Source organism: Abramis brama, assembly GCF_963993115.1.
Source record: "Abramis brama genome assembly, chromosome: 1".
NCBI classification, from domain to species: Eukaryota; Metazoa; Chordata; class Actinopteri; order Cypriniformes; family Leuciscidae; genus Abramis; species Abramis brama.
The window spans coordinates 52,164,575-52,189,886 of NC_139963.1; the positions used below are offsets into that span (position 1 = coordinate 52,164,575).

Sequence of the window (25,312 nt, forward strand, 5' to 3'; positions counted from 1 at the left end):
TATTTTGTTCCAATCAGATGGATTTGCTAATTCAGACAGGAGAGAGAACTAATTAGTGAAATCAGCTGACTGAGTTCATGGGTGGAATAAACATATGGCAGGACTTTTACTCTTTGGCCCCTGGATTACCCACCCTTGCTAATAGTCTATAATAATAAACTTCTTAATCTTAATCTTCTGCAATTTTTGTATATTATAGGCGAGACCAGGGCTAGTTTTGTCAAATGCAAATGACCAGTAGATTAATGTTGCTTTCAAACATTGTTCTAAAATTTGTTAACTGTTTACAACCTAAAAATTTTAAAATGTATTTTTTTTGTAACGTTTGTTTAAATAATGCTTTTTGTTAACTTTTATATTTGTGCTGCTTAATGAATTGGTCATTCATTTTGCTGAATTTTGTGTTTTGCTGAAAAGCCATTTATAGGCTTTTTATTAGTTCAGTCAGTGATAACTTACCATATATGGTCAGTAACCTTTATCTTTTTCCCTTGGCAGTAACAGTGGAATATTCAGTTGCTGTCAAGACTTCAAGATATGTGCCTAAACTGACTTTCAAAAATAAACTTAAAAATATATCAGGCTATTCACTGGATTAAAAGTGTGACAACTGACCCTGGTCTCTCCTACATGCAGTGTTATGAGGTTATATAGTTGGAACAACTACTTTTTTAAATAATTAATTTTGTCAAACCCCATGACTATTTCAATGAAAAAAAAAAAAAAGATAAAATTTGAGAAAAGTTGTAAGAATGCAAGCTGTTGATTGTAAACCAAAAAATACTAAATGTATAATTTGCTTTAACATTAAACTCTTCATTGTGCTGCAGGCATGGGAAGAAAACAAAAAAAATTTTGCTTCGCTTTTGTGCTGTTACAACCTTTCCAGCTAACAGACTTTGAACGTTCTCCAAATATTCAGTGTTGGTTCTGGGAATGTGAAAAATGTCCAGTTTTCTTGACGTTAGAGGAACGTGTTTTAAAAGGTATAATGTTCCTCAAACGTTCTTTCAACTTTATTTTGATTTAAAAGTCAACATTGTAAGGCCCGCTATATTGGTCCAATTGCCGGTTCGCCAATACACGGGGAAGGTTATCACGTATTCTGTCCTCACTCATGCAAAGTATTGGTTGGTTAAATTTGTAATACATTAATTATATGTATTTACTCGTTAATTCATCTGACTCCATAAATGAAAGGTTTTAATAATATCTGTGCCTCACTAAAAGTGAGCGAATGTTTGACTATTCCTTTTAACCATTAAATGAACAATGTCAAGATCAGTTAGAATAATCACATGTAAGGATTTATTATGTCAGGTAAATGTATCATGCCAATTTCATAATCAATTCAAAGATAATCGATACAAAACATCAAATGATCTGGAATAGAGAGAAGATGCAAACCCAACTTTACGAAATACGTGAGGCTGAGAGATCTCTCTCTCAGCCTCACGGGCCAATCTGAAGTACAGAAAAAGGCCCCGATCTCCCTGCTGAGTTTCATTAAATAGTCAGACCTCTTTCACATGGAAGCATGTGCTAACAAAAGAAATTTGCATTCAGAGGTAGCACCTCTGGGTGTAGGGAGACCATTTGTCTAGAGGCCAACCCCTCCTTGTGTGCTAGTTATCCATAAACCTTCAAGAACCTTATTACCTTTTGTTTCACTTATTTGGAAATAGGACATTTGTACCAGTCGCACTGTGACATTTTAAATGATACCAAACATGAAAATACTCTGTGATAATCATTCACATTAAACTATACATTTTCTTGGGTGATCTTCAGGTGATCATCTGAGCATGAGAGAGAGGGGGTGAGGGGAGAGGGAAAGAGATGTGGGAAAGAGATGTAGATTCGGATGACTCGGAGTTGAGACTTTCGTCTTGATGGTGCATGAGGGCCAGTTCAAATGGTAATCTCCAGAGAGGTCCTTTTGTCCTCTCAGGGTCTGGTCACCCCCCGAAACAGACTGTCTAGAATTTCCTAATTTATCAATTCTTACAACATTATAGGAACGTTGAATATTATAAATATTGATTTCTAACATTCCAAGAACATAAAAATATCCAGTTTCCTTAATGTTACTAGAATGTTATTTAAAGGTTAGTGTGACGTTCCTGAAACATTATTTCAATCATCTTTCTAAAGAGTAATAAGAACACAAACTACAACTTTATTCAGACACAGCCTTAGATAAACTGAAGATAAAATACATTAACTCTCTCAAGATCTGATTGAACAACTCCACAAACAGCATTACCAGCTTCACTTATTACTAACCAGACTGACTTTATTTCTGTCACACGTCTACAGAATTTATTATTGAGAATTAACAGAGGTTTAGATGTTGATGTCTTATTGAAAATGTTTCGTTTGAGGTCACCATCATGGAGATCAGTGTTTGCTTTAGTTGGGTTCTTGACCCTTGACTATCTTTGAGTTCGTGCTTTATCAGTAATCGCAGGTGTTCATGGAGAACATTTCTGCATTGATAAAGCAGATCAATATGTCTGTTATAATAACAGGCAAACAACTGCTTTTTCTGTAATTGATACTTAACGAATTGAAACACTTCAACAAATGAAAACGATGATTTGTAACATTATTGTTTCAGCTGCTGAATGTTGATTTCTGTGAGCTTAAATATAAAACACAGAATTTGTTGATCTGCTTTATCAATGCAGAAATGTTCTCCATGAAAATCTGCAATTGCTGATAAAGCACAAACTCAAAAATAGTCAATGGTCAAGAGTCCAACTAAAGCAAACACTGTCCATGATGGTGACCTCAAATGAAACATTTTCAATAAGACATCAACATCTAAACCTCTGTTAATTCTCAATAAGAACTTCTGTAGACGTGTAACAGAAATAAAGTCAGTCTGGTTAGTAATAAGTGAAGCTGGTAATGCTGTTTGTGGAGTTGTTTGATCAGATCTTGAGAGACTTAATGTCTTTTATCTTCAGTTTATCTAAGGCTGTGTCTGAATAAAGTTGTAGTCTGTGTTCTTATTACTCTTTCGAAAGATGATTGAAAGAATGTTTCAGGAACGTCACACTAACCTTTAAATAACATTCTAGTAACATTAAGGAAACTGGATATTTTTATGTTCTTGGAATGTTAGAAATCAATATTTATACACAGCAAAAACTCCAGTGTTAAATTAACACTCCTGGGAGTGTATGTGAGTCCACACTCAAGAGTGTAAAGTGTTAAAATATGAGTGTTAAATTAACACTCAAGAGTGTTAAAGTTAATGAGATAATTAAGTGATTAATTAAGTGACTATTGATCATTATTGAAGACACCTGATGTTAACAAGCAGAATCACTGAAGGAGAAAATCACAAATTGTAAGTTACCATTATGGCGATGGGTGTTTGCTTTAGTTGGGCTCTTGACCCTTATATGTTTACTTTACTGTTTTGCTTGTCTGCTGTTATTGATTTATAACAGTCAGATGAACAAAGAAAAGTGTGATCTGATAGTGTTGGTTATGTTTTGGCATAATCATGCTGTGATCTGAAAATTTAAACTTATTGAGATAGTTTGGTTTAACTTGTAATTACAGCAGCTCTGTGATTCTACAGCATATGATTTTCAGATAATCCAAAATATTTAATAAACATTGTTCTGATCAAAACACTTTCAAATGAATTTATTTAGAAACACAGACATCAATAATCAGCCTGTGAATCTCAACAATGGTGACAATAATAAAGCATGTTGCAGTGGCTGCCACCAATCACAACTCATTAATGGCTCCCATCATGCATTGCGGTATGAATAAATTATGATCTGAATTGTCACTCTATGTAATTTACTTTTCCTAATTGAATATTCTGCTCGTCACCATTGTTGAGATGCATAGACTGAATCTTGACGTCTGTTTGTGCCTAAAAGAAAGATTTTTTTTTTCAAAACAACTTTTAAGAAATCCTTTGTATTATATCTAAAATTCTGGATATTTATGCATAATCACAGTTATGCTGTAACCAACAACATAAATATAAGTCAAAAATAAGGATCTTAATGAGTTCAGTAATCAAGTTCAAATGATGATTGTCATAATATAACCAACACCATCAGATCACTTTTTTCTTTGTTCATCTGGCTGTTATAACTCAGATACAGCAGCCAAACAAAGTCTAAAGTAAACATATAAGGGTCAAGAGCCCAACTAAAGCAAACATTGATCACCATAACGGTGGCTTACAATTTGAGATTTTCTCCTTCAGTGATTCTGCTTGTTAACATCCGATGTCTTCAATAATGCTCAATCATCACTCAATTAATCACTTAATTATCTCATTAACTTTAACACTCTTGAGTGTTAATTTAACACTCATATTTTAACACTTTACACTCTTGAGTGTGGACTCATATACACTCCCAGGAGTGTTAATTTAACACTGGAGTTTTTGCTGTGTAATATTCAACGTTCCTATAATGTTGAATTTTAAATCAAAATGAAGTTGAAAGAACATTTGAGGAACATTATACCTTTTCAAACGCGTTCCTCTAACGTCAAGAAAACTGGACATTTTTCATGTTCCCAGAACCAACACTGAATATTTGGAGAACGTTCTTATAACAAAAGTCTGTTAGCTGGGTTAGACCCCTTATAAATGTCAGTCAGTAAAAATGACTTACTGTTTGCTTTTGTCATCATCACTTTCATGAAGTTTCCTCATATTGCTCTCGCATTTCAAATAAACATCTTCACCGCAAAACGTTCCTTGCGTGACCAGTCATTTCCCAGAAACCTTTATAGTCAGAACTCTACAATAAATGGATCCGTGTGGATAAACAATGTAATATGCTAGCCTACTACGCAAACATTTTCTCAAAGTCTCTCTTTTTCCAAAGTGACAGATCAAATCTCTCACTTTTGACCCAAACAGGTGTTACTTTATGTGAACTTTATATACTATGTTCATCTGTTTATTTATTATAGTCAAAATATTCCAGCAATTATGTTTTTTAGAACTCGATCGAATTCAAGATGTATAAGCTCAGATCAATAAAGCCTACCTGGACCCGGTCCCAGTGCAGGAACTGTAGGTTACCACTAGGGTTGGGTATTGGTTGGGTTTGGGTTAAAAAAATAATACCCTTTTATTTACAGGGCCAAACTGGACATAATATTAACTTAAATCTTTAAAGATTTTCTGATTTCTGATTCACTGATCGCAGCGGCAACGAGCACTTGATCACTTGATTTAAAAAACACATTTCAGTGCTAGATCGTCTCTTATTTAACAAATGCTCTGCTGGTTAACTGGAGATGTTTTATTATTGGAACATTCGTGCCGCGAGATGTTTTATAGGGGGTGGTAAAAAAAAAGTCAGGCATCGAAATTTTCGTTCTTATTCTGTCTCGTTACTACCGTTTACGTCGGAACCGGTTCCCTATTGGCACCGCGTCAGCATTCCACATGTGCCAGATTTGGGCCGGATCTGGACCGTCACAATGTTGCTATGTGGGGAAAAATATTATTCTGTATACATACCAAGAACACACATAAAAGACACATAAAACAATAATGGTATTATACCAGAAGTGGCTCAAGCACAAACTATACAAAAACATTGTTTGTACAGTAAGTGAGAACATGAGCAGGTGATGGATGATGCTGATAAACACACTCCCCTCCAGTATATAAAAAAGATAAACCAGGGCTCCGCTCCACAACGCAATATCCAGACGTTGACGTTGATCTACTGGACTGGTTTGTGTCACAAAAATACTATACATTTAACAATACATTGTTAAATGCGCTATATAAATGAAGATGACTTAACTTTGTAATAATTATTTCTGAATATTTCTGTTTCAGTATTCGTTGAGAAACAATGGCGGTCTGGACTGTCTACCTGTCTCTCTGTCTTCTCATAGCTTTGGGAGCTTCAGGTAAGAGCATTATACAACGTTTCACATCATTACTGTTATTTTAACATGAATTGTAGCACACCTGGGACTCTGTAATGACTAATCAGAAGAATGATCTAATACAGTATGTGCACTAAAGTAAACCCGAGTTTGTTTCTCAATTATTATAACATTTAGACAATAAAACAACAACAACAATTATATCAGCTAAAGTTATTAATTCTTATTATTACATGGCTTGGTTGAATTCTAATGTAGAATGCGGTCTGTTATTTCTTGATAACTGCTGCTAAGTATAACACCGTTGCCATGAAAAAACAGAGCGTTGCTATGGACGCAGGATTCTAACCGTAGAGACGGAACAGACTATTTTCTTTAGCGGAAGCAATACAATCGTTTTTAAATCAATAAACTCCTTTTTAAATCAATATTTTGTGTCAAATTATTGATTTATTTGGTGGGTAGCCATGTAATAAGCAGGATAATGTAGAGCAAGGCTGTTGTTATAGCGAATACAACCCCTTCAGGCTGATTCAAGAGTCCTCTGCTTCACGTCGGGGTCCCGATCAGCCTGTTGGGGTTGTATTCACTATAACAACCGCCTCGCTCTACATTATCCCTTACTTAATGTATTTTATATTTTTATTGTTGACAATAAAATACAACAACAAATACGCATGTTAAATCTGTAGTATATTATTAGTAGTAGTATAGCAGTACCACTACTACTGCTGATATTTGCAGTTCTGTTTTAAAAAAAATATTCTTTCTTTCTTTTTAAGTGGAAGCAAAACCTGTTGGAAGTAAAGAATGTGGCGGTAAGGCTTCTCTTGTCTTCTACTTCTCTTGTCAGTGTGAATACAGTCCAAAAGTCCAAAACCGTTGCATTTCTCTATCTTAACAAGTGTGTGTGATACCTGATGATCATGTTCTCCAGCATGCTTTACAAAATGTTCTAAAGAGCATCTTGGAAGCAAGAAAATTTGACAGAAAAACAGGTTTGCATGATTAATGTAAAAAAAAAAACTATAAAAAAAACAAAAAAAAAGACATTTGATTAGTGCAAAAATCTTAAATGTATTTTTACATCACAATGTTTATTTGTTAAAATATTATTTTTAATCCTTTGTTTCTTTAAGGTACACTATGTAGTTTTTTTGTTTAAAAAAAAAAAATGTTCATGTTGGCGCTTCTTCGCTTCAGTTCAGCCCACTAATTTTCTATAGGGTTCAGGTCTGAGATGGCCATTGCAGATGCTTAGTTTTGTGCTCAGTGACACATTTTTGTTTTGATTTTGATGCTTGTTTTTGGATCACTGTCCTGTTGGAAGATCCAAACATGGCTCGTTATAAGATTTCTAGCAGAGGTTGTCAGTTTTGATTTTTTGAGAAAATGAGGCCCACATCATTAAAGATACAGCAGAGTATTTCATTTTACACATGGGCTACTTTTTTTATCCCTGTATGAAGCAAACCCATGTTAAGTGTTTGGTGCCAAAAAGCTCTTTTTTTGTTTTGTTTCATCTGACCATAGAACGTTAGAAAAGTAACTGACACTACTGGAACTTCAAACGGGATGGGTTCTATGGTCAGATGAAACAAAAAAAAAGAGCTTTTTGGCAGCAAACACTTAACATGGGTTTGCTTCATACAGGGATAAAAAAGTACCCCATGTGTAAAATGAAATACTCTGCTGTATCTTTAATGACGTGGGCCTAATTTTCTGCCAGAGGTCCTGGACATCTTGTTCAGGTACATGGCATCATGGATTCGATCAAATACCAACAGATAAAAAATCAAAACCTGACAACCTCTGCTAGAAATCTTATAACGGGCCGTGGTTGGATCTTCCAACAGGACAGTGATCCAAAAACAAACATCAAAATCAAAACAAAAATGGGTCACTGAGCACAAAACCAACCCACATAGCAACATTGTGTCGGCCCAGATCCGGCCCACATCTGGCACACGTGGAAAGATGATCTGGCCCACATGCAGCGTGGATCTACGGCACTTGAGTGGCCCACTCCTGTTTGCCAGATCTGGGCCACAAGCAGGCCATAGCAATGCCACATGTCAGCCAAGAGCAAAGAAATAAACCAGAACTGGACCTTATCTGAGCCACAAAGTCTGTGTATATTAAATATGAAGTCATCTCAGCCTTAATAAGCCTGTTAACAAGCAGAATCACTGAAGGAAAGAAGAGAACAGAAAAAGAGACGAGCAGAAACACAAGAACTACAACTGACTTCAGCCACAGCCTTAGATGAAATCAACTGAAGAGAAAAGAAGACATTAAATCTGTGAAGATCTCAGCAGAGGAGGATTAAACAACTCCACAAACAGCATTACCAGCTTCACTTATTACTAACCAGACTGACTTTATTTCTGTCAGACGTCTACAGAAGTTTTTATTGAGAATTAACAGAGTTTAACTCTAATGTGTTTCATTTGAAGTCACCATAACAGTGATGAGTGCTTCCATTAGTTGGGCTCTTAACTCTTCTTATATCTTTTGTCTTCTTTGGCCGCTGTGACAGTGTGTTTATCAAACACATTTGCAGCAGCAAAGAAAGCTAAAGTGAAATGAGATCAGGTGATGATGGTTACCTGTTGATGGTTTTATAATCATCATGATATAACCTGTTTCACTGATGTTTTTGGGCCGACACAATGTTGCTATGTGGGAAGCATCTGCAATGGCCATCCCAGTCCCAGACCTGAACCCTATAGAAAATGAGTGGGCTGAACTGAAGAGAAGAAGCGCCAACATGGATCTGGGAATCTGAAGGATCTGGAGAGATTCTGTATGGAGGAATGCTCTCTGATCTCTTGTCAGATGTTCTCCAAACTCATCAGGCATTATAGGAGAAGACTGAGAGCTGTTATCTTGGAAAAAGGAGGTTTCAAAAAGTATTTAATAAAAGGGGGCAAATAATTGTTCCCAACGTGTTTTGGAGAAAAACATCTATTTCATAATGTGATTTTTCCCCCACTTTCAATTATTTTACTTCAATGAAAGGTTAGATTTTTGCTTTTAAAAAAAAATATATATATATCAAAAGGATTAACAATGCAGATTTATTTTTTACAGTCATCTTTGATCATATTTACCAAGGGGGAAAATAATTCTGACCAGCACTGTAAAACAAGAATCAACATCAGCTTTAGGAGATTTAACCGGTAAAGGGACAAAAGTTACATAGTGTACCTTTAAATGAAAGTTGCTAATTTAATTACATGAAATGTCATTAATGGTAAAAACATAATGACACACAAAACTTCCCTTTAACAGTCTGTTGGGCAGGATGGTCTGCCTTTGGATGCAGATGCTTCAGGTTTTTCAATAATGTTCACACGTGGATTGATGCCGAGGTATGATACATTCATCTTCTAATATGACATAAAAATCATATAAGTTGGTTAAATACAACTTAAACATCTGTGACACCTGTCAATTATCGCAGGAAAATAATTTCAACTGGTTCCTCAGTTTAAATATGTTAACAGTAAAGAAATTACAATGGAGCTCTACGGGGCAAACGTGCATCATTGTGATAATAAAACATCTATGAAAATACAGACACAACACATTTCATGTTATCATGAGAGGATCACTTAAAAAATGTATATATGGGAAGTTATATCTAATCTATATCTACAGTATAACCAGAACCTGTTCTAGAAAAAAAGTCCCACCTCAAATGGCAGATTTTAGATTTGACCGAAACAAAAATAAACAGCATGTGGAACAATTATTTTCGATTGAAGGCATGTCACAGTTTTTGGAATATTCATTTAAAATTATACATTATTTTTTTATAAATAGTGGTGTTTGCTCATGTCTCCGCCTCTACAGAAAATCTGTTTGGAATTTGATGGGAACCTTGCTTCTGTGCACAGCCATGAGGAGTACGCTTTTATACAGGACCTGGTTAGATCCGCAACTAACACCGCAACGGAGACCTGGATCGGAGGCAATGATGCTGTTCAGGTATGCAATTATTTTTTTGATCATGCTTTTTGTGCTACTGGGCATTTACAGTTAAATTTACATTAAAATTCAAAAACATATTTCAAAATGCATAAAGATAGATATGTTTTTATTAAAAAAATTGACCCTCAGAATTAGTTAGTTAGGGCATTGGCAACCATGAGATGGGCGCCACTGACCATGATGATGTCATACTTGAGTTTTTGTATTGTGAAACTTGATGTAAAATAGATGGCTGATATGATAATTGAGCAATTTACACAGCAAAATACTGATACTCTTTCTGTGAAATCATTTCTATTCATTTCTGTTTAGATTTCTGACATTTTTAAAGTGGAGATGGGGTTAGGGTTTCATGAGGAATAATCTTTTAGATAAATAAAGACAAAATGAAGCCATGTAAGATGTGGATATAAACCTAATGTTCTGTCTTTTTTCTCTTCTGTTCACAGGAGGGAGATTGGCTCTGGAGTGATGGAACCAAAATGACCTTTCAAACATGGCAGTCTGGAGAGCCCAATAATGATGGAAATGAACACTGCATTGAGATGAACTTTGGCAGTAAGTAACTGATGTTAATGCTCATAAACTGTCTAAATAAACTAAATAAACATTAATTCATTTTGTTTGTCACAATACATAAATGATAAAAACAACTATTTTTTTCTTTCTTGCAACAGGTGGCAGCTGGAATGATGACAAATGTCATGTAAAGAAGCCGTTTGTGTGCGTTAACTGAACCAGCAGAAGAAAAATCAATGTAGAAGAAACAAGCAACTTTGACTCATTTACTTTCCTCTAGAAATGTCCAGTGGAGGTAATAAATGTGTTTTAAAAAAAGGTTAATTTGTTTATCTAAGCAGGTCTGCTCTGCACTTTGCTCTATCACTTTTATATTTTATCTCCTAACTTCAGCAAATCAGCACAGTGCTAAATTGACATAGCTTGGCATCAACATTAAAACTGGAAACTTTTGTGACTGGAAGATTATAACAGAAAAGCGGTATTCCTATCCGACACTGCCATCAGCTTACATTCCCGGAGAAGGGAAAACACGGCTGCCTACATTCAAAAGGATAAGAAAGAAAATGCATCTTCTAGAATCTATTTGCTACAGACTTTTACAAAGGATTGTAGTTCTTGAAACAAAGTTACTTACGGGTCTACCAACCAGACTGAATGTCTGTGTGTGCCTAAAAAAAGATTGTGTTTTATCAGAACAACTTTTAAGAAATCCTTTAGATTATTTAGAAAATTCTGGATCTTATGCTGTAGAATCACAGTGATGCTGTAATCAACAACACTGAAAAAAATGTAGAGTGACATTTACTTAAAAAAAGCTAGGCAACTTTTTCCACACAGAAAGTGCTTGTAATCTTTACTCGGGCTATTTCAATTAGTAATTAATTGTAAAAGTAATTAAATTGAACTAATTATAATTGAGTCATAATTAATCAAATTAATTCCTTAAAAGTTAACCATTTAAAATGAGTAAAATTTACAAAATATCTTTTATTGCCAACATTGAAGACACCTGGTGTTAACAAGCAGAATCACTGAAGGAGAAAACCATAATTAAAGTCACCATTGTGGAGATCAGTGTGTGTTTTAGTTGGGCTCTTGACCCTTAAATTATTAACTTTAATTTTTGTTTGGCTGTTGTATCTGAGTTATAACTGCCAGATGAACAAAGAAAAAAGTGATCTGATGGTGTTGGTTACATTATGACAATCATCATTTGAACTTTATATTTTTGATTTATGTTGTTGATTACAGTAGAGGTGGGCGGATCGATCCTAAAATATCGATACTTCGATACTGACGTGGTATCGAAAAGGATCGATCCTCACATAAAAATATCGATCCAAATGTGTGTGTTTTTTTACCAGTAATTTTTATTAATTTAGCACGCAATTCAGTGCGTAAAATAAGCTTCTAAGTGGAAAAATAAGCGAATGTTAGCGGATAATTGTGTAGGATAGAACTTTTTCTCCTAGTCATCTGGATACAAGACGAAACCAATCAATCACAGAGAGCGTTCGATGCTGGTGCTTCACTGAGCTCACAGGCACGTTTGGGAAACGAAGCCTTGCTTAGATGACAGAGAAACATTCGGGAGTTATTTTGCAATAAACAAAGCAAAAGTGTATATAACGGTTCAAAATGTTGAGGACAGTAAGATTTTTTTTAATGAAATGAATATTTTTATTCAACAAGGATCGATGCATTAAATTAATCAAAAGTGACAGTCAAGGGTTTTTCACTGTTAAAAAAAATCTACTTCATATAAATGCTGTTCTTTCAACTTGGTTCATCAAATAATTCTGCATCATGGTTTCCACAAAAAAATATGAAACTGTTTTCAACATTGATAATAAGAAATGTTTTCTGAGCTGTAAATCAGCATATTAAAATTAATTATCATCATAACTGGAGTAATGATGCCGAAAATTACGCTTTGATCAATTGAATAAATTACAATTTAGTATGACATAGAAAACAGATAGCCTATGTTAAATTGTAATATTACAGTTTTTACTGTATTTTTGATCAAATAAATGCAGAAGAGAATTAAAAATCTTACAGACCCCAAACTTTTGAACAGTAGGCTAGTGTACAATAGTACTTTTACTATAATTAGGGTAGTTTTGTAAAAGTCACTGACTAAAAATTACAGGCGAGTTGAGAGCACAAATCACAAAATATTTAGTAGTCATGAAAACGTTTTCAGATTTAGCATATTAATGATGCATTCACCTCAAAAATCATGGCACACTGCTCTAGCACAGGAAAGTGCATACAAGTTCAAGTGCATGCTTTTAAAATTAAAAAGTATTGGTATCGGTATCGATATCGGCGATACTGGCCCTGTATTTACTTGGTATCGGATCGATACCAAAATTTGGAGTATCGCCCACCTCTAGATTACAGCATAACTGTGATTCTACATAAATATCCAGAATTTTAGATATAATATAAACGATTTCTTAAAAGGTTTTTTTTTTTTTTTTTTTTTTTTTTTTTTTTAGGCACACACAGACATAAAGATTCAGTCTATGCTTCTTGCTTCTCAACAATGGTGACAATTGGGAAAAGTAAATTACATAGACAATTCAGATCATAATTTATTCATACCGCAATGCATGATGGGAGCCATTAATGAGTTGTGATTGGTGGCAGCCACTGCAACATGCTTTAATATTGTCACCATTGCTGAGATTCACAGGCTGATTATTGATGTCTGTGTTTCTAAATTAATTTCTAAAGTGTTTTGATCAGAACAATGTTTATTAATATTTTGGATTATAAGAAAAATGCTGATAATCATATGCTGTAGAATGCAAGTTACACCAAACTATCTCAATAAGTTTCATTTTTCAGATCACAGCATGATTATGTCAAAACATAACCACCACTATCAGATCACACTTTTCATTGTTCATTTAACTGTTATAAATCAATAAGAGCAGACAAACAAAATGTAAAGTGAATGTATAAGGGTCAAGAGCCCAACTAAAGCAAACACCCATCACCATAATGGTAACTTACAATTTGAGATTTTCTCCTTCAGTGATTCTGCTTGTTATCATCAGGTGTCTTCAATAATGCTCAATCATCACTCAATTGATCACTTAATTGTCTCATTAACTTTAACACTGCTTCAGTGTTACTTTAACACCATGTAGAGTGGGACCATATGTGCTCTGAGCAGTGTTAATTTAACACTGGGGAATTTACTGTGTAGCAATGCCACATGTCAGCCAAGAGCAAAGAAATAAACCAGAACTGGACCTTATCGTAGCCACAAAATCTGTGTATATTAAAACACCATGTAGAGTGGGACCATATGTGCTCTGAGCAGTGTTAATTTAACACTGGGGAATTTACTGTGTAGCAATGCCACATGTCAGCCAAGAGCAAAGAAATAAACCAGAACTGGACCTTATCGTAGCCACAAAATCTGTGTATATTAAATATGGAGTAATTTCAGCCACAGCCTCAGATGAAATCAACTGAAGAGAAAAGAAGCTTCGCTTCACTTATTACTAACCAGACTGACTTTATTTCTGTTTAGTGCTGATTGGCTAACGCAGATAGAACCTTTTTGTTTTTTTAATAAAAAGTCCCAAAATGTACACAACTTAAAAAAAAAAAACATCACATAATGTAAATAAGTTGTCACAGAATAAGAATATGTGAATAACTCAGTTTTGACAAGATAGAACCTTATAATTCCAAGGGGACGGTATTACAAAGGTATAAGGCAAATTTGGTAACATTTTACAATACGGGTGCATTAATTCATGCTTAACTAATGCACAGATAATACTGAATTAATGTGTAACTCATGATTATCTAAGCTATTCATTAATGATTACCACATTAGGAACTAATTAAGAGTCTGTCTGGTTAATATATTAGTTCATACATAAATTGTTATTAATTAAATATTTCATTGTGGATTAATTCCCTAATAACTATTTTTTTTAACTAATAGTGTTAATTAATATGTTAATTACCACAATGAGCCAAAGCCTTGTATTTCAACTTCCAGATAATACAGGTAAACTAATATGCATTAATACATGATTAATTACTGCATTATTAGTGCAAATTCATGTGTAAATTACTACATTTACTAAATGACTATTGTGCAAAAGGCTCAAGTGATGTGAGCCTGACCAAGGCCCCGTTTACACGTACACGGTTATTTTGAAAAACGGAGACATTTCTCTTCGTTTGCGCCCTTCGTTTACACGCAAACTGAGGATTCGCCAATGAAACCGATTCTTTCTAAAAACTCTGGCCAGAGTGAAGATTTTGAAAATCTTCGTTTGCCCGTTTGCATGTAAACTGAGAAAAACTGAGTTTTAGGCAGCGACGTCACAGAATGTGACTATTTTCGGGATTCTGATTGGCTAAAGTGGGCTTACACTTTTTTCCACCTACAGGTTTGGCATGCTCTTGACAGCATATACACAGGTTCGTGTGCACGATGTTATTTTTGAAAACGAAGAGGGGTGAAATGTCCGTTTATGAAAATAGCCATCCACGTGTAAACGTAGCCCAAGTATGTACAACGCGTGTCCGCTCAGACCACGCCCCTTTTCTGACATGTTGCGACATGCCCTGGCTTGTAGAGAACGGCTGTCAGTTCAGTTTCAGTTAAGCTAATCTTCGCATTGTGTTCGTGTGCGTCAGTGACCACAAGTAAGTTGAAACTATATCATATAGATAAGTTTATATTAGTAGTTTATGTTAATGTTTATAGTCAGTGAAAGCCTTTATATCTGTTGTATGTGTAACTTATGTGTTACTCTCAATGTAGTTACGTTTCAGGACATGTTTAGCACTGTTTATTTAAGTGACTAGAGATAGTTATTCAGTTAACTAAATTGTGTTTATGTAAGTAATATTGATGTTTATTTCCTTTCATTTAGAACCACACCTTCACTGTAAAGTTTATAAAAAATAGTGCCTGTGCATCTGTATTTTAGAAGTATATTTATTAAAACCATTCAACGACTATCCCTGCCTTCCGTGTCCTGACTAGACACCCCATATTGTTGACAAATTTCCTATAACCAACTTTTCCTTTTTATTTGTTGCATGAGGCATGTGTCTAATATCTCTTGTTGCAGGCTCTTGACCACTGGCTTTTCTTTACAAAGAACTATTTAAATAAAACTCAAGGAACTAAGCATAGGCTATTTGTCTTTTATTAAATTAATGAAAAGTGTTTTTTTTGGCAGTGTTGTGTAGTATGGCACATGCAACAATGTCACAGGCCCTGTCAGGTGTGCAACCCCTCAGTCTTTTCAGACACTGAAATCTTCCCTTTAGCCAAAGTTCATTTCATTGTGTGCCCTTGTCCTGGCTATGCTGCATTGTAACTGGTTTGGGTCAGGGAATGGGGTCATAAAACACCTGTCTGCAGGCAGGAACATGTCATAATCACCTATGAAAAATGCAGTTCTGTTAGGATCAGCATAAGTGTATGTAATACAGTGAGCTTGATATTTAATTGTGGAACTTTCCTTACCACTTTTAAATAATGTGCATAAATGTGAATTTCTGAAAATTCTTAAGTCATGCACAGATCCTGGCCATTTTACTTTCACATTTGTGATATGGAAGATTTGTCAACTGCCTTTTTTATTTGATATAATATTATTAATCTGGAATATTAAGATTAAGAATCACAATAGTAACTGGGCTGCACATTTACATTGTGAATCCCCTTTCTGTTCACACAATCCCCTTCATTGAGGCCTTGATGGCAGTCTATGGTCTATAAACCTGAGTGACATATACTGTAATCAGCATGGTCATGATTGCATGATCTTCATAAAAAAATATGATAGCCTAATAATAAAAAAAATAAATAAAAAAAACTGCTTAAAAAAACTGCTTTACAACATTGGGTCTTACGTGGCTTGGAAATACCACAAAAAAACATAAACTGTTTTGTAAACCTAAAAACGACAGACAGCACTTTCCATCAAGTTCTCCGCATCTCCAATAGTGTAAAGGAAAGAGCCACTCGCAAATAATCTTAGGGCACAGTGTGTGCTGTAGTTAAAGCCCGACTCTGACAAGTCGAAAATAAATGTGCGTTTCCAACAAATTAATAATGTAAACGACAATCTCACGAGTCACAAGAAAAATATATATCTCAGAAAGTGCACTATCGCGCTGCGCTGGACTTCCCGTATCAGCTCCGCTTGTGAAGCCGCGATCTAATCCTGTTTACATGAAATAAACCTGCTCCCGAGCAGGTTTAAGTTTGCGCACCTGTTGCTATGACAGCAAGTCCAGGATGAGCGTCGAAGAACCAAACAATCCAAGATCATGCCAAATCGTCAACAATCAAATCCAGCTAACTGAGTTAGCGACGTACGAAGAACGGGCCCCTGGTGATGATGGTTTCCTGTTGATGGATTTATAATCATCAAAATTATCTTTTTCCACTAATATATTCACATCACAAACCCTGTGTTACTGCAATATGAGATCCAGCAATATTACAATCGTTTTAAATCTTTTAACAAACATGAAATAAAAAGTTGGTCTATGCTGACACACACAGATATCAACAATGGTGACAATCACAACTATTTAGATTAACAGAATAATTCAGAACATCACTGAAAAGCTACTAATTCACAACAAAAACAACAGCAAAAAATAAAAGAAAATATTTAGAATCAAACAAAATTATAGGACTATTCAGCTGCATAATTTATTCATGTTGCAATGCATGCTGGGAGTTTTGTACTATGCTGATACCCAGCATGCATTGCAGCAAGGTACTTTTGATTGTCACCATTGTTGAGATTCATACGCTGATTATTGATGTCTGTGTGTGTCATGTTAAACTGATTTCTTTTCGTGTTCATGTTTGTTAAAGTCTTCTAACTTATTGTTATAATATTGCTGGATCTCATGCTGCAGTAACACAGGTTTGTGTTGTGAAAAAAATATAAATGTGACAACATAATTGTTAGATTAAAATACCTCAGTGAATCAGTCTATTTCATGATGATTATAAATCCATCAACAGGTAACCATCATCACCTGATCTCATTTCACTTTAGCTTTCTTTGCTGCTGCAAATGTGTTTAACAAACACACTGTCACAGCGGCCAAAAAAACACAATAGATATATTAGGAGTTAAGAGCCCAACTAATGGAAACACTAATCACTGTTATGGTGACTTCAAATGAAACACATGATTAGAGTTAAACCTCTGTTAATTCTCAATAAAACTTCTGTAGACGTCTGACAGAAATAAAGTCAGTCTGGTTAGTAATAAGTGAAGCTGGTAATGCTGTTTGTGGAGTTGTTTAATCCTCCTCTGCTGAGATCTTCACAGATTTAATGTCTTCTTTTCTCTTCAGTTGATTTCATCTGAGACTGTGGCTGAAATTACTATTTTTTGGCTTCGATAAGGTCCAGTTCTGGTTTATTTCTTTGCTCTTGGCTGACATGTGGCATTGCTATGCAGAGGTGTAAAGTCCAGGTTCAGAAAGTAAAAGTCCTCCTCAGTATTTTGTTCCAATCACCTGGATTTGCTAATTCAGACAGGAGAGAGAACTAATTAATGAAATCAGCTGACTGAGTTTATGGGTGTAATAAACATATGGCAGGACTTCTACTCATTGGGCCCTGGATTTCCCACCTCTGTAACTGACCCACGCCTGATTGACTATGATTTAGACTCTTGTAATCTAAAGGGGGTAATGGGTTTGACGCCATTTTATTTTGTATATCTATCTTTTCACATTGTTTTTTGGTTTAGGGAGGTAGGTAAGTTTAAATTGTTATTAACCCCTTAAGTGTCACCGGCCCACCGGTGGGCCCAAAATCATTACATATTTAAAACAGTAATATCCTATACTAAACATAAACTAATCTTGACAAACTATATATCATTTGAAAGCTTACAAACTCTAGTTTTCATATTTGGTGAATGATTTTCAAAATAAATTACAGAGGAGCCGTAATTTATCAATTTGCAAAAAGGATATTTTCATATTCCTAAGGCGTGTTCAGACCTTTATTTTGAAATAGCAATGAACATGAAAAATCATGAAAGAATGGTTGAAACCTCAGTTTGTTTTCATGCCAAGTGTTCAAAAGATATCATCCATTCAATTATTTTAGAAAAAAAGATATGAAAATGTTTTAAATATAAAGAAAAAAATAATAGATTCACCATTTGTGATGTGGCAGCGAGCTATAGCGCACATACGTGTTCTTTTTATGTTTCTTAGAGGTTGGATTCATTTCAAAATCTGCCAAACTTCCCATACTACTTCTGAATAGAATGTCTACTTCATAAATTGTATGAAAATTGTGGAAATAATGGTTCAGATCACTCAAACCACTTATGGAAATGGAGGCGCCCTTATATCGGCAGTAATGGAGTCTGGTTGTCACCTAGTGAAAATGTTTGGTACTGCGCCCAAACAAAATCTCACTGAAACCTAAAATTTGAAACACAACTTACTCAGATTTTTGGCTTTGAATTTTTAGCAGTTTTAGAGTCGCCCAGGTTTGAAAAATATATATTTGATATAAAATATTAATAATAATTTTTTTTACATTGTACATTTTCATAAACTCAAACTTCTATAACTTTTTTTCTGTTTCACTTTCTTAATTTATTTCACTTCAACAAAAATCTGCCAAATGTCTTCTTTAAAACAAGACCAATTTTACATCTATACTCCAAAGCATTCTTTAATTACAACACTGTAAAACCTAAGACTGAAAATTACTAAACTAAATGAGTACATTTAACTTATTTTTTTTTAAAAAGTTAGTTTAACTTAATAAAATGTGATATTAACTCAAAAACTGCAATGTATTAAGCAGAACTTAAACCGAATAAGTTATGAATAACCTATTTGTTATTTTAGCTTTTAAATTTTATTTTTCAAGAAATTACTTTTGTATAAGGAGATGAAATAAACACTTAAATAAATACATTTAACATTTTCTGCTTCATTTGAAGCCTACATTTAGGTCTCTCTACGGCGTTCTCCCTCACGCACCGGAAAACCCCGCGTATTTATTTCAATCTGCCCATCCCCCACAGCTCAGCTCACACACGAAGTAACTCGGAGTCGGAACAGAATGGCGGCCATAGAGAGATTTAACAGGTAAGCACGGCAAAATGCTTCGTCCTCTTTAGAGCACTTGTACGTTTAACGTTGTATTGTCGTTACTCTTCATCTTAAGAAGACCGACTAGCTAAAGTAACGTAGGCTACTAACTACTGTAATAAGACTAAGTTATGCCATTTGTGTCACGTCACAGAAACGCCAAGCCAACGCGACATTGCATTTAGCACTAACTTAGAGATTTTTTTTAATCAGCGGCAGTAAGTTAGTTGTACTGTGAGTACACGACAGTTTTGTCACTGGAACAGTAATTTATATGTGTGTGCGTTTTGTCACATTTTTACAGAGCGTGTCCCGCGCAAATTTGGATATTTATCAGTGAGGACGAAACTGACTGACTCCACTAGTGCTAACGTTAACCGTCATTCACACGGCAAAAACTAAAGAAATAGGTAACGTTAACGTTAATACAAGCTGACATACTCTTTTATTTATTATGTTGTGAGTAAACCACAGAAGTGGAAAATGTATATTTTTTGTGTTTTCTCATTTTAGCGTAAACAAACGTGTTCCGCGCAATTTTGGATATTGTGAGGAGACTAACGTTAGCAGCTATAACGTTATCGTCCACCGACCGACATTTACCCGGCAAAAACTAAATAAAAAAGGTAATACAAGCTGACCTATTTCTTCATTTATAATGCTGTGAGTAAACTTAAGTTTTTTCAGTGGAAGATTAATTAATTTCTGTGTGTTTTCTCACATTTTTGCTTAGACAAAAGTGTCCCGAGCCATTTTGGATCATTATCAGTGATTGAGACTACCATCCACCGCCCGTCATTCACAAGGCAACAACTGCAGAAATAGGTAATACAAGCTGACTTATTCCTTTATTTATTATGCTGTGAGTAACGTAAACCAATTTTTTGACAGTGGAAAACTAATTCATATTTTGTGTTTTTTCTCACATTTTGTCATAGACAAATGTGTCCCTTGGGCAATTTTGGATATCGGTGAGGAGACTATCAACCACCGACCGTCATTCATACTAGGGCTGGGAGATATATCGCACGATATTGTTATGCGCATCTCATCAGTAAAGCCGGTTCCTTGATTAGTAGTAAATCACCATCACCTGCTTTCAGATGGAGCGGCATTTACTACACAGCAAAAACTCCAGTGTTAAATTAACACTCAAGAGTGTTAAAGTTAACGAGATAATTAAGTGATTAATTTAGTGATGCTTGAGCATTATTGAAGACACCTGATGTTAACAAGCAGAATCACTGAAGGAGAAAATCACAAATTGTAAGCCACCGTTTTGGCGATCAGTGTTTGCTTTAGTTGGGCTCTTGACCCTTATACATTCACTTTAAATTTTGTTTGTCTGCTGTTATTGATTTATAACAGTCAAATGAACAAACAAAAGTGTGATCTGATAGTGTTGGTTATGTTTTGACATAATCATGCTGTGATCTGAAAAATGAAACTTATTGAGATAGTTTGGTTTACCTTGTTAGCAGCTTTGTGAGTCTACAGCATGTGATTTTCAGTATATTTCTTTTAACCCATAATATTTAATAAACATTGTTCTGATCAAAATACTTTCTAATTAATTAATTTATTTAGAAACACAGACATCAATAATCAGCCTGTGAATCTCAACAATGGTGACAATAATAAAGCATGTTGCAGTGGCTGCCACCAATCACAACTCATTAATGGCTCCCATCATGCATTGCGGTATGAATAAATTATGATCTGAATTGCCTATGTAATTTACTTTTCGTAATTGAATATTCTGCTCGTCACCATTGTTGAGATGCATATACTGAATTTTGATGTCTGTGTGTGCCTAAAAGAAAGATTTTTTTATTTTTTTTTAAACAACTTTTAAGAAATCCTTTATATTACATCTAAAATTCTGGACATTTATGCAGAAAAACAGTTATTCTGTGGTCAACAACATAAATTTAAGTCAGAAATACGCAAATAAGGAGTTCAGTGATCAAGCTCAAACGATGAATGTAATAATATAACCAACACCATCAGATCACTTTATTCTTTGTTCATCTAGCAGTTATAACTCAGATACAACAGCCAAACAAAATCTAAAGTACATATAAAAGGGTCAAGAGCCCAACTAAAGCAACTACCCATCACAATAATGGTAACTTACAATTTGTGATTTTCTCCTTCAGTGATTCTGCTTGTTAACATCAGGTGTCTTCAATAATGTTCAATCATCACTAAATTAATCACTTAATTATCTCATTAACTTCAACACTCTTGAGTGTGGACTCATACACTCCCAGGAGTGTTAATTTAACACTGGAGTTTTTGCTGCATACAAAGAGCCGTAGTTAACTGACAAGCTGAGCCATATCGCATTAATTATCGCTGGCGATACGTCCGCGATATTGATGTGATTTGGCTCAGCTTGTCAGTTAACTACGGCTCTTTGTAGTAAATGCCGCTCCATCTGAAAGCAGGTGATGGTGATTTACTACTAATCAAGGAACCGGCTTTACTGATGAGATGCGCATAACAATATCGTGCGATATATCTCCCAGCCCTAATTCATACGAAAAAAAAAAAGGTAATACAAGCTGACATATTTCCTCATTTATAATGATGAGTAAACTACAGTTTTGTCAGTGTAAGAGTAATTCATATTTTTGTGTTTTCTCACATATTTGCATAGACAAATGTGTTCCGTGCAATTTAGGGTCTAGTGAGGAGACTGACTGACTATCCTCCACATCGACTGTCATTCACGTGGCAAAAATGAAAGAAAAAGGTACTACAAACTGACCTATTCTATTTATTATGCTGTGAGTAAATTACATTTTTGTCAGTGGAAAATGTATTAATTTTTTTTTTTTTTTTTTTTTTTCACAGTTCAAAATAGACAAACGTGTCCTGCGCATTTTTGGATCTATTTCAGTAAGAAGACTGACTGACTATCCTCCAGTGACTGTCATTCACATGGCAAAAACTAAAGAAAAAGGTAATTTCCCAGGGAAAGCAAGAACTGAGAACTGATAAGAATGTAAAATGTGCACCTTGAAATGCAATGTAAGTCATTTTGGATCTTGTCAAATCTAGTTGTACTGTCAATCTCAAAGCTCTTTTCCATTTTAGATGTGTGTGTGTTTTTATAGTGAAAACAAATGCTGCCGCTCAGTCTTTTTGCCACTTAGCCGACGGTGACGTCACGCATAACCTCTATTCTAGCATTTATGCTGTGAGTAAACCAGTTTTGTCAGTGGAAGATTAATGTTTTTTTTGTTTGTTTGTTTATTCACAGTTCGCTAGACAGAAGTCATGTGCAGTTTTGTATTTTGGACAGTGAGGAGACTGACTGACCATCTTTCACAACATTCATCACTGAGAACCTTTTGTAAAATAAATTATTTTTCAATAAATACTATTAATAACTGCATCCTTTTCTTTGACCATTTTGTAACGACACTGACCGTCTGTCCGGTCAGATGTTCTGAAGTAGCGAATCATGATTGTTCTTCTCATGCTGACTAAATATGAACACTACACGTTCATATTCAGAAAGCCCTAATTGACTAGCTTTCTGACACAAGTCTCTACAAGCAGGCCCTGGTTAATGTTTTACCCGACCTAATGAAATCAACGAACAGGCCCCTGTTTGTTTCTCATACTATCACGTGCTGCGACCACAATTCCCTTACTGTGTCTAACGTTTGTTCTTTGTGTACTGAAGGGAAATTGCAAGACTTACCCCATTCAGTTGTTTTGGGACAACTAGGACTATCTTGCTTCTCTCAGCAAAATTATATGACGCCTCAGGCTGTCAAGTTAGTCTGCCCACAGAACTACCTTTGTTTTTGCCGAGTAACACATTCTCAAATAGCCCCCAACCCCTCACGTGGTATGCACCACGAGATGCAACAGATGCCGACCTCACAGATACACACACACATTGACATATATGGACTTCCACTAGTAAAATTTCATTTTACTAACTATTAAAAATGTACAGAGAGTGTTCCAGGTGATTTGCATGTTCACCAGTGTGATATTAGAATAGTTGTGTTTTTGAATTACAGTGATGTAATCTTTAAGTGCCTTGGTTCAACAAAAGAATGTATCTCTATGTTGCTATCTTTGTCAATATACGTCCTTAGTATTGTTTTGATCTCCTCTGCATGACGAAGAAGATTTTTGATAAGAGACTGTGATAAACGTTATGGTTCCATGCGTTTTTAATTCCCTGAGCATAATATCATACTTTGTCCCCTCGTGATTCCACACGAGGGTCGGGCTACATTAACACACAAGAAAATCTTCTGCTCGGAATGCTCTAAGAGGATTCGTCGACCACGAAAAAGGGGACGGTACACGGGACACTGATAAAAGCCTAAACCTTCAGTTTCCTCACTCTCTTCTTCTCCCTCCTCAAAAACTTTGGAAACCCAAGTCCGGACCGGCTTCGGCCTGCTTCTCTTTTCTTCTCTTTTATTTCTTTTTATGTTTTTCTATAGTCTAGTTTCGTTTTCCTATTCGCCTCTGTTCATTCACGAGCTGAATGAACTTAGCCTGAATCATTCCCGGCAACTTCACCTCAAAGAAAGAGACTCTTTGAACCTCCCGCGCTCGCGCTCGCATGGAAGACACAGCAAGCGCACGCCTCCCCTCCGACGACACGCAGGACCCTGTCTTCCTTCCTCATACAAAGAGAACCATATGCAATGCAAGTATCGATTATTGAATTGAACTTTTAATGTAATTTCTTTGTGGTCTCTCGAGGGTTACTGTCTGTGATTTTTGCCATAGCTTACTGCGATCTCTGATCGCAGATTTTTGCTTTCACTTCCGACCTCATCTCCCATCCTTCTCTCTCTCTCTCTCATCCGCTCTCTCATCCTTTTATGTCATTCTATCTTTCTCCAATTCTGATCATTTTATTCTCTCTCTCACTGTTATTCGTTATCTTGTATTGTTTAACTGTATTGTATGTACATAGACATATAATCCGTGTGTATTGTGTAGTTTGATATATTCCTTAGTTCGATGTATTAGTCCAATTATTAAATTCCATATATACTTGATTGATTCTGTCTGCCTGCTCATAACTAAAGTCAATGAGATGTTTTCGATCTTAAGCTACAAAGCTGATTTGTTACTTAAGTAACCTAATCTTATAAGAACAGGAGAGTTGTTTTTATGGCCAGAAAATAGCTTTCTTCAAATTATAAGAAAGAGATAATTTTTGTTGGGAAATTGTTAAGTTAATCTTACGGCCGTTTTGCTGGACAAAGTTTTCCCGTTTGATGATTATTCATTTCCACTAAGGGTTATCTCATAATCGATCTGAAATAGGATTTTTGATATATGAATGATGAATTATAATTCGTTGTGATTGATTATTCATATATACAAATCGATCTATTTTCAACTTCGAATAAATTAATGTAACTGTAAAATGCAAAATATTAATCATATTCATGATTAATTATTAAAATTCCCTATAGATCATTTGAGCTAACATTAATATTAATGTACTAATGCCAGTGCGATTACAGTTTATGGTGGAGATACGCGACGCATTTCAAACTTTGTTTTATGAGCAATTCAGTTTCAATCTGTTTATATGAATATTAATAATTTTTGGGCACACATTTTATGAAATTATGAAATTGTGAGATAAGTCGCAAACGCGAACTCACTTCTAACTGACCAAGGCAAAAAGCCGAAGTCAGTAACGTCAACGTTACAGTTTTAACAGCTGCTAAAATATGCCTAGACATTTTTT

General features: G+C 35.1%; 1 protein-coding gene and 2 long non-coding RNA genes across 3 annotated transcripts; all 3 read left to right on the forward strand.

Moving 5' to 3' along the window:
* The first annotated feature begins 5,652 nt into the window (after positions 1-5,652).
* On the forward strand, positions 5,653-10,908 carry LOC311087500 (galactose-specific lectin nattectin-like). The gene is made up of 7 exons (XM_084120833.1): positions 5,653-5,737; positions 5,846-5,919; positions 6,681-6,716; positions 9,193-9,272; positions 9,757-9,891; positions 10,344-10,452; positions 10,572-10,908. The coding sequence occupies exons 2-7, from the start codon at positions 5,862-5,864 to the stop codon at positions 10,628-10,630; spliced, it is 477 nt and encodes a 158-aa protein (XP_083976959.1). The 5' UTR covers positions 5,653-5,737; positions 5,846-5,861; the 3' UTR covers positions 10,631-10,908.
* Positions 10,909-19,243: 8,335 nt separating this feature from the next.
* LOC311087638 lies at positions 19,244-20,591 on the forward strand. The gene is made up of 4 exons (XR_014607332.1): positions 19,244-19,973; positions 20,077-20,189; positions 20,297-20,388; positions 20,502-20,591. It is a non-coding gene; the product is annotated as an uncharacterized lncRNA (long non-coding RNA).
* A 1,632-nt stretch (positions 20,592-22,223) lies between these two features.
* LOC311087611 lies at positions 22,224-22,966 on the forward strand. The gene is made up of 2 exons (XR_014607318.1): positions 22,224-22,321; positions 22,423-22,966. It is a non-coding gene; the product is annotated as an uncharacterized lncRNA (long non-coding RNA).
* The last annotated feature ends 2,346 nt before the right edge of the window (positions 22,967-25,312 follow it).

What these genes read in the sequence shown, in the direction of transcription:
- LOC311087500 (XM_084120833.1), top strand. Translation starts at nt 5,862, where the DNA reads ATGGCGGTCTGGACTGTCTACCTGTCTCTCTGTCTTCTCATAGCTTTG. An exon ending in TGGAAGTAAAGAATGTGGCG is followed by an intron (nt 6,717 to 9,192) that starts GTAAGGCTTCTC and finishes TCCCTTTAACAG; the next exon opens with TCTGTTGGGCAGGATGGTCT. An exon ending in ACACGTGGATTGATGCCGAG is followed by an intron (nt 9,273 to 9,756) that starts GTATGATACATT and finishes CCGCCTCTACAG; the next exon opens with AAAATCTGTTTGGAATTTGA.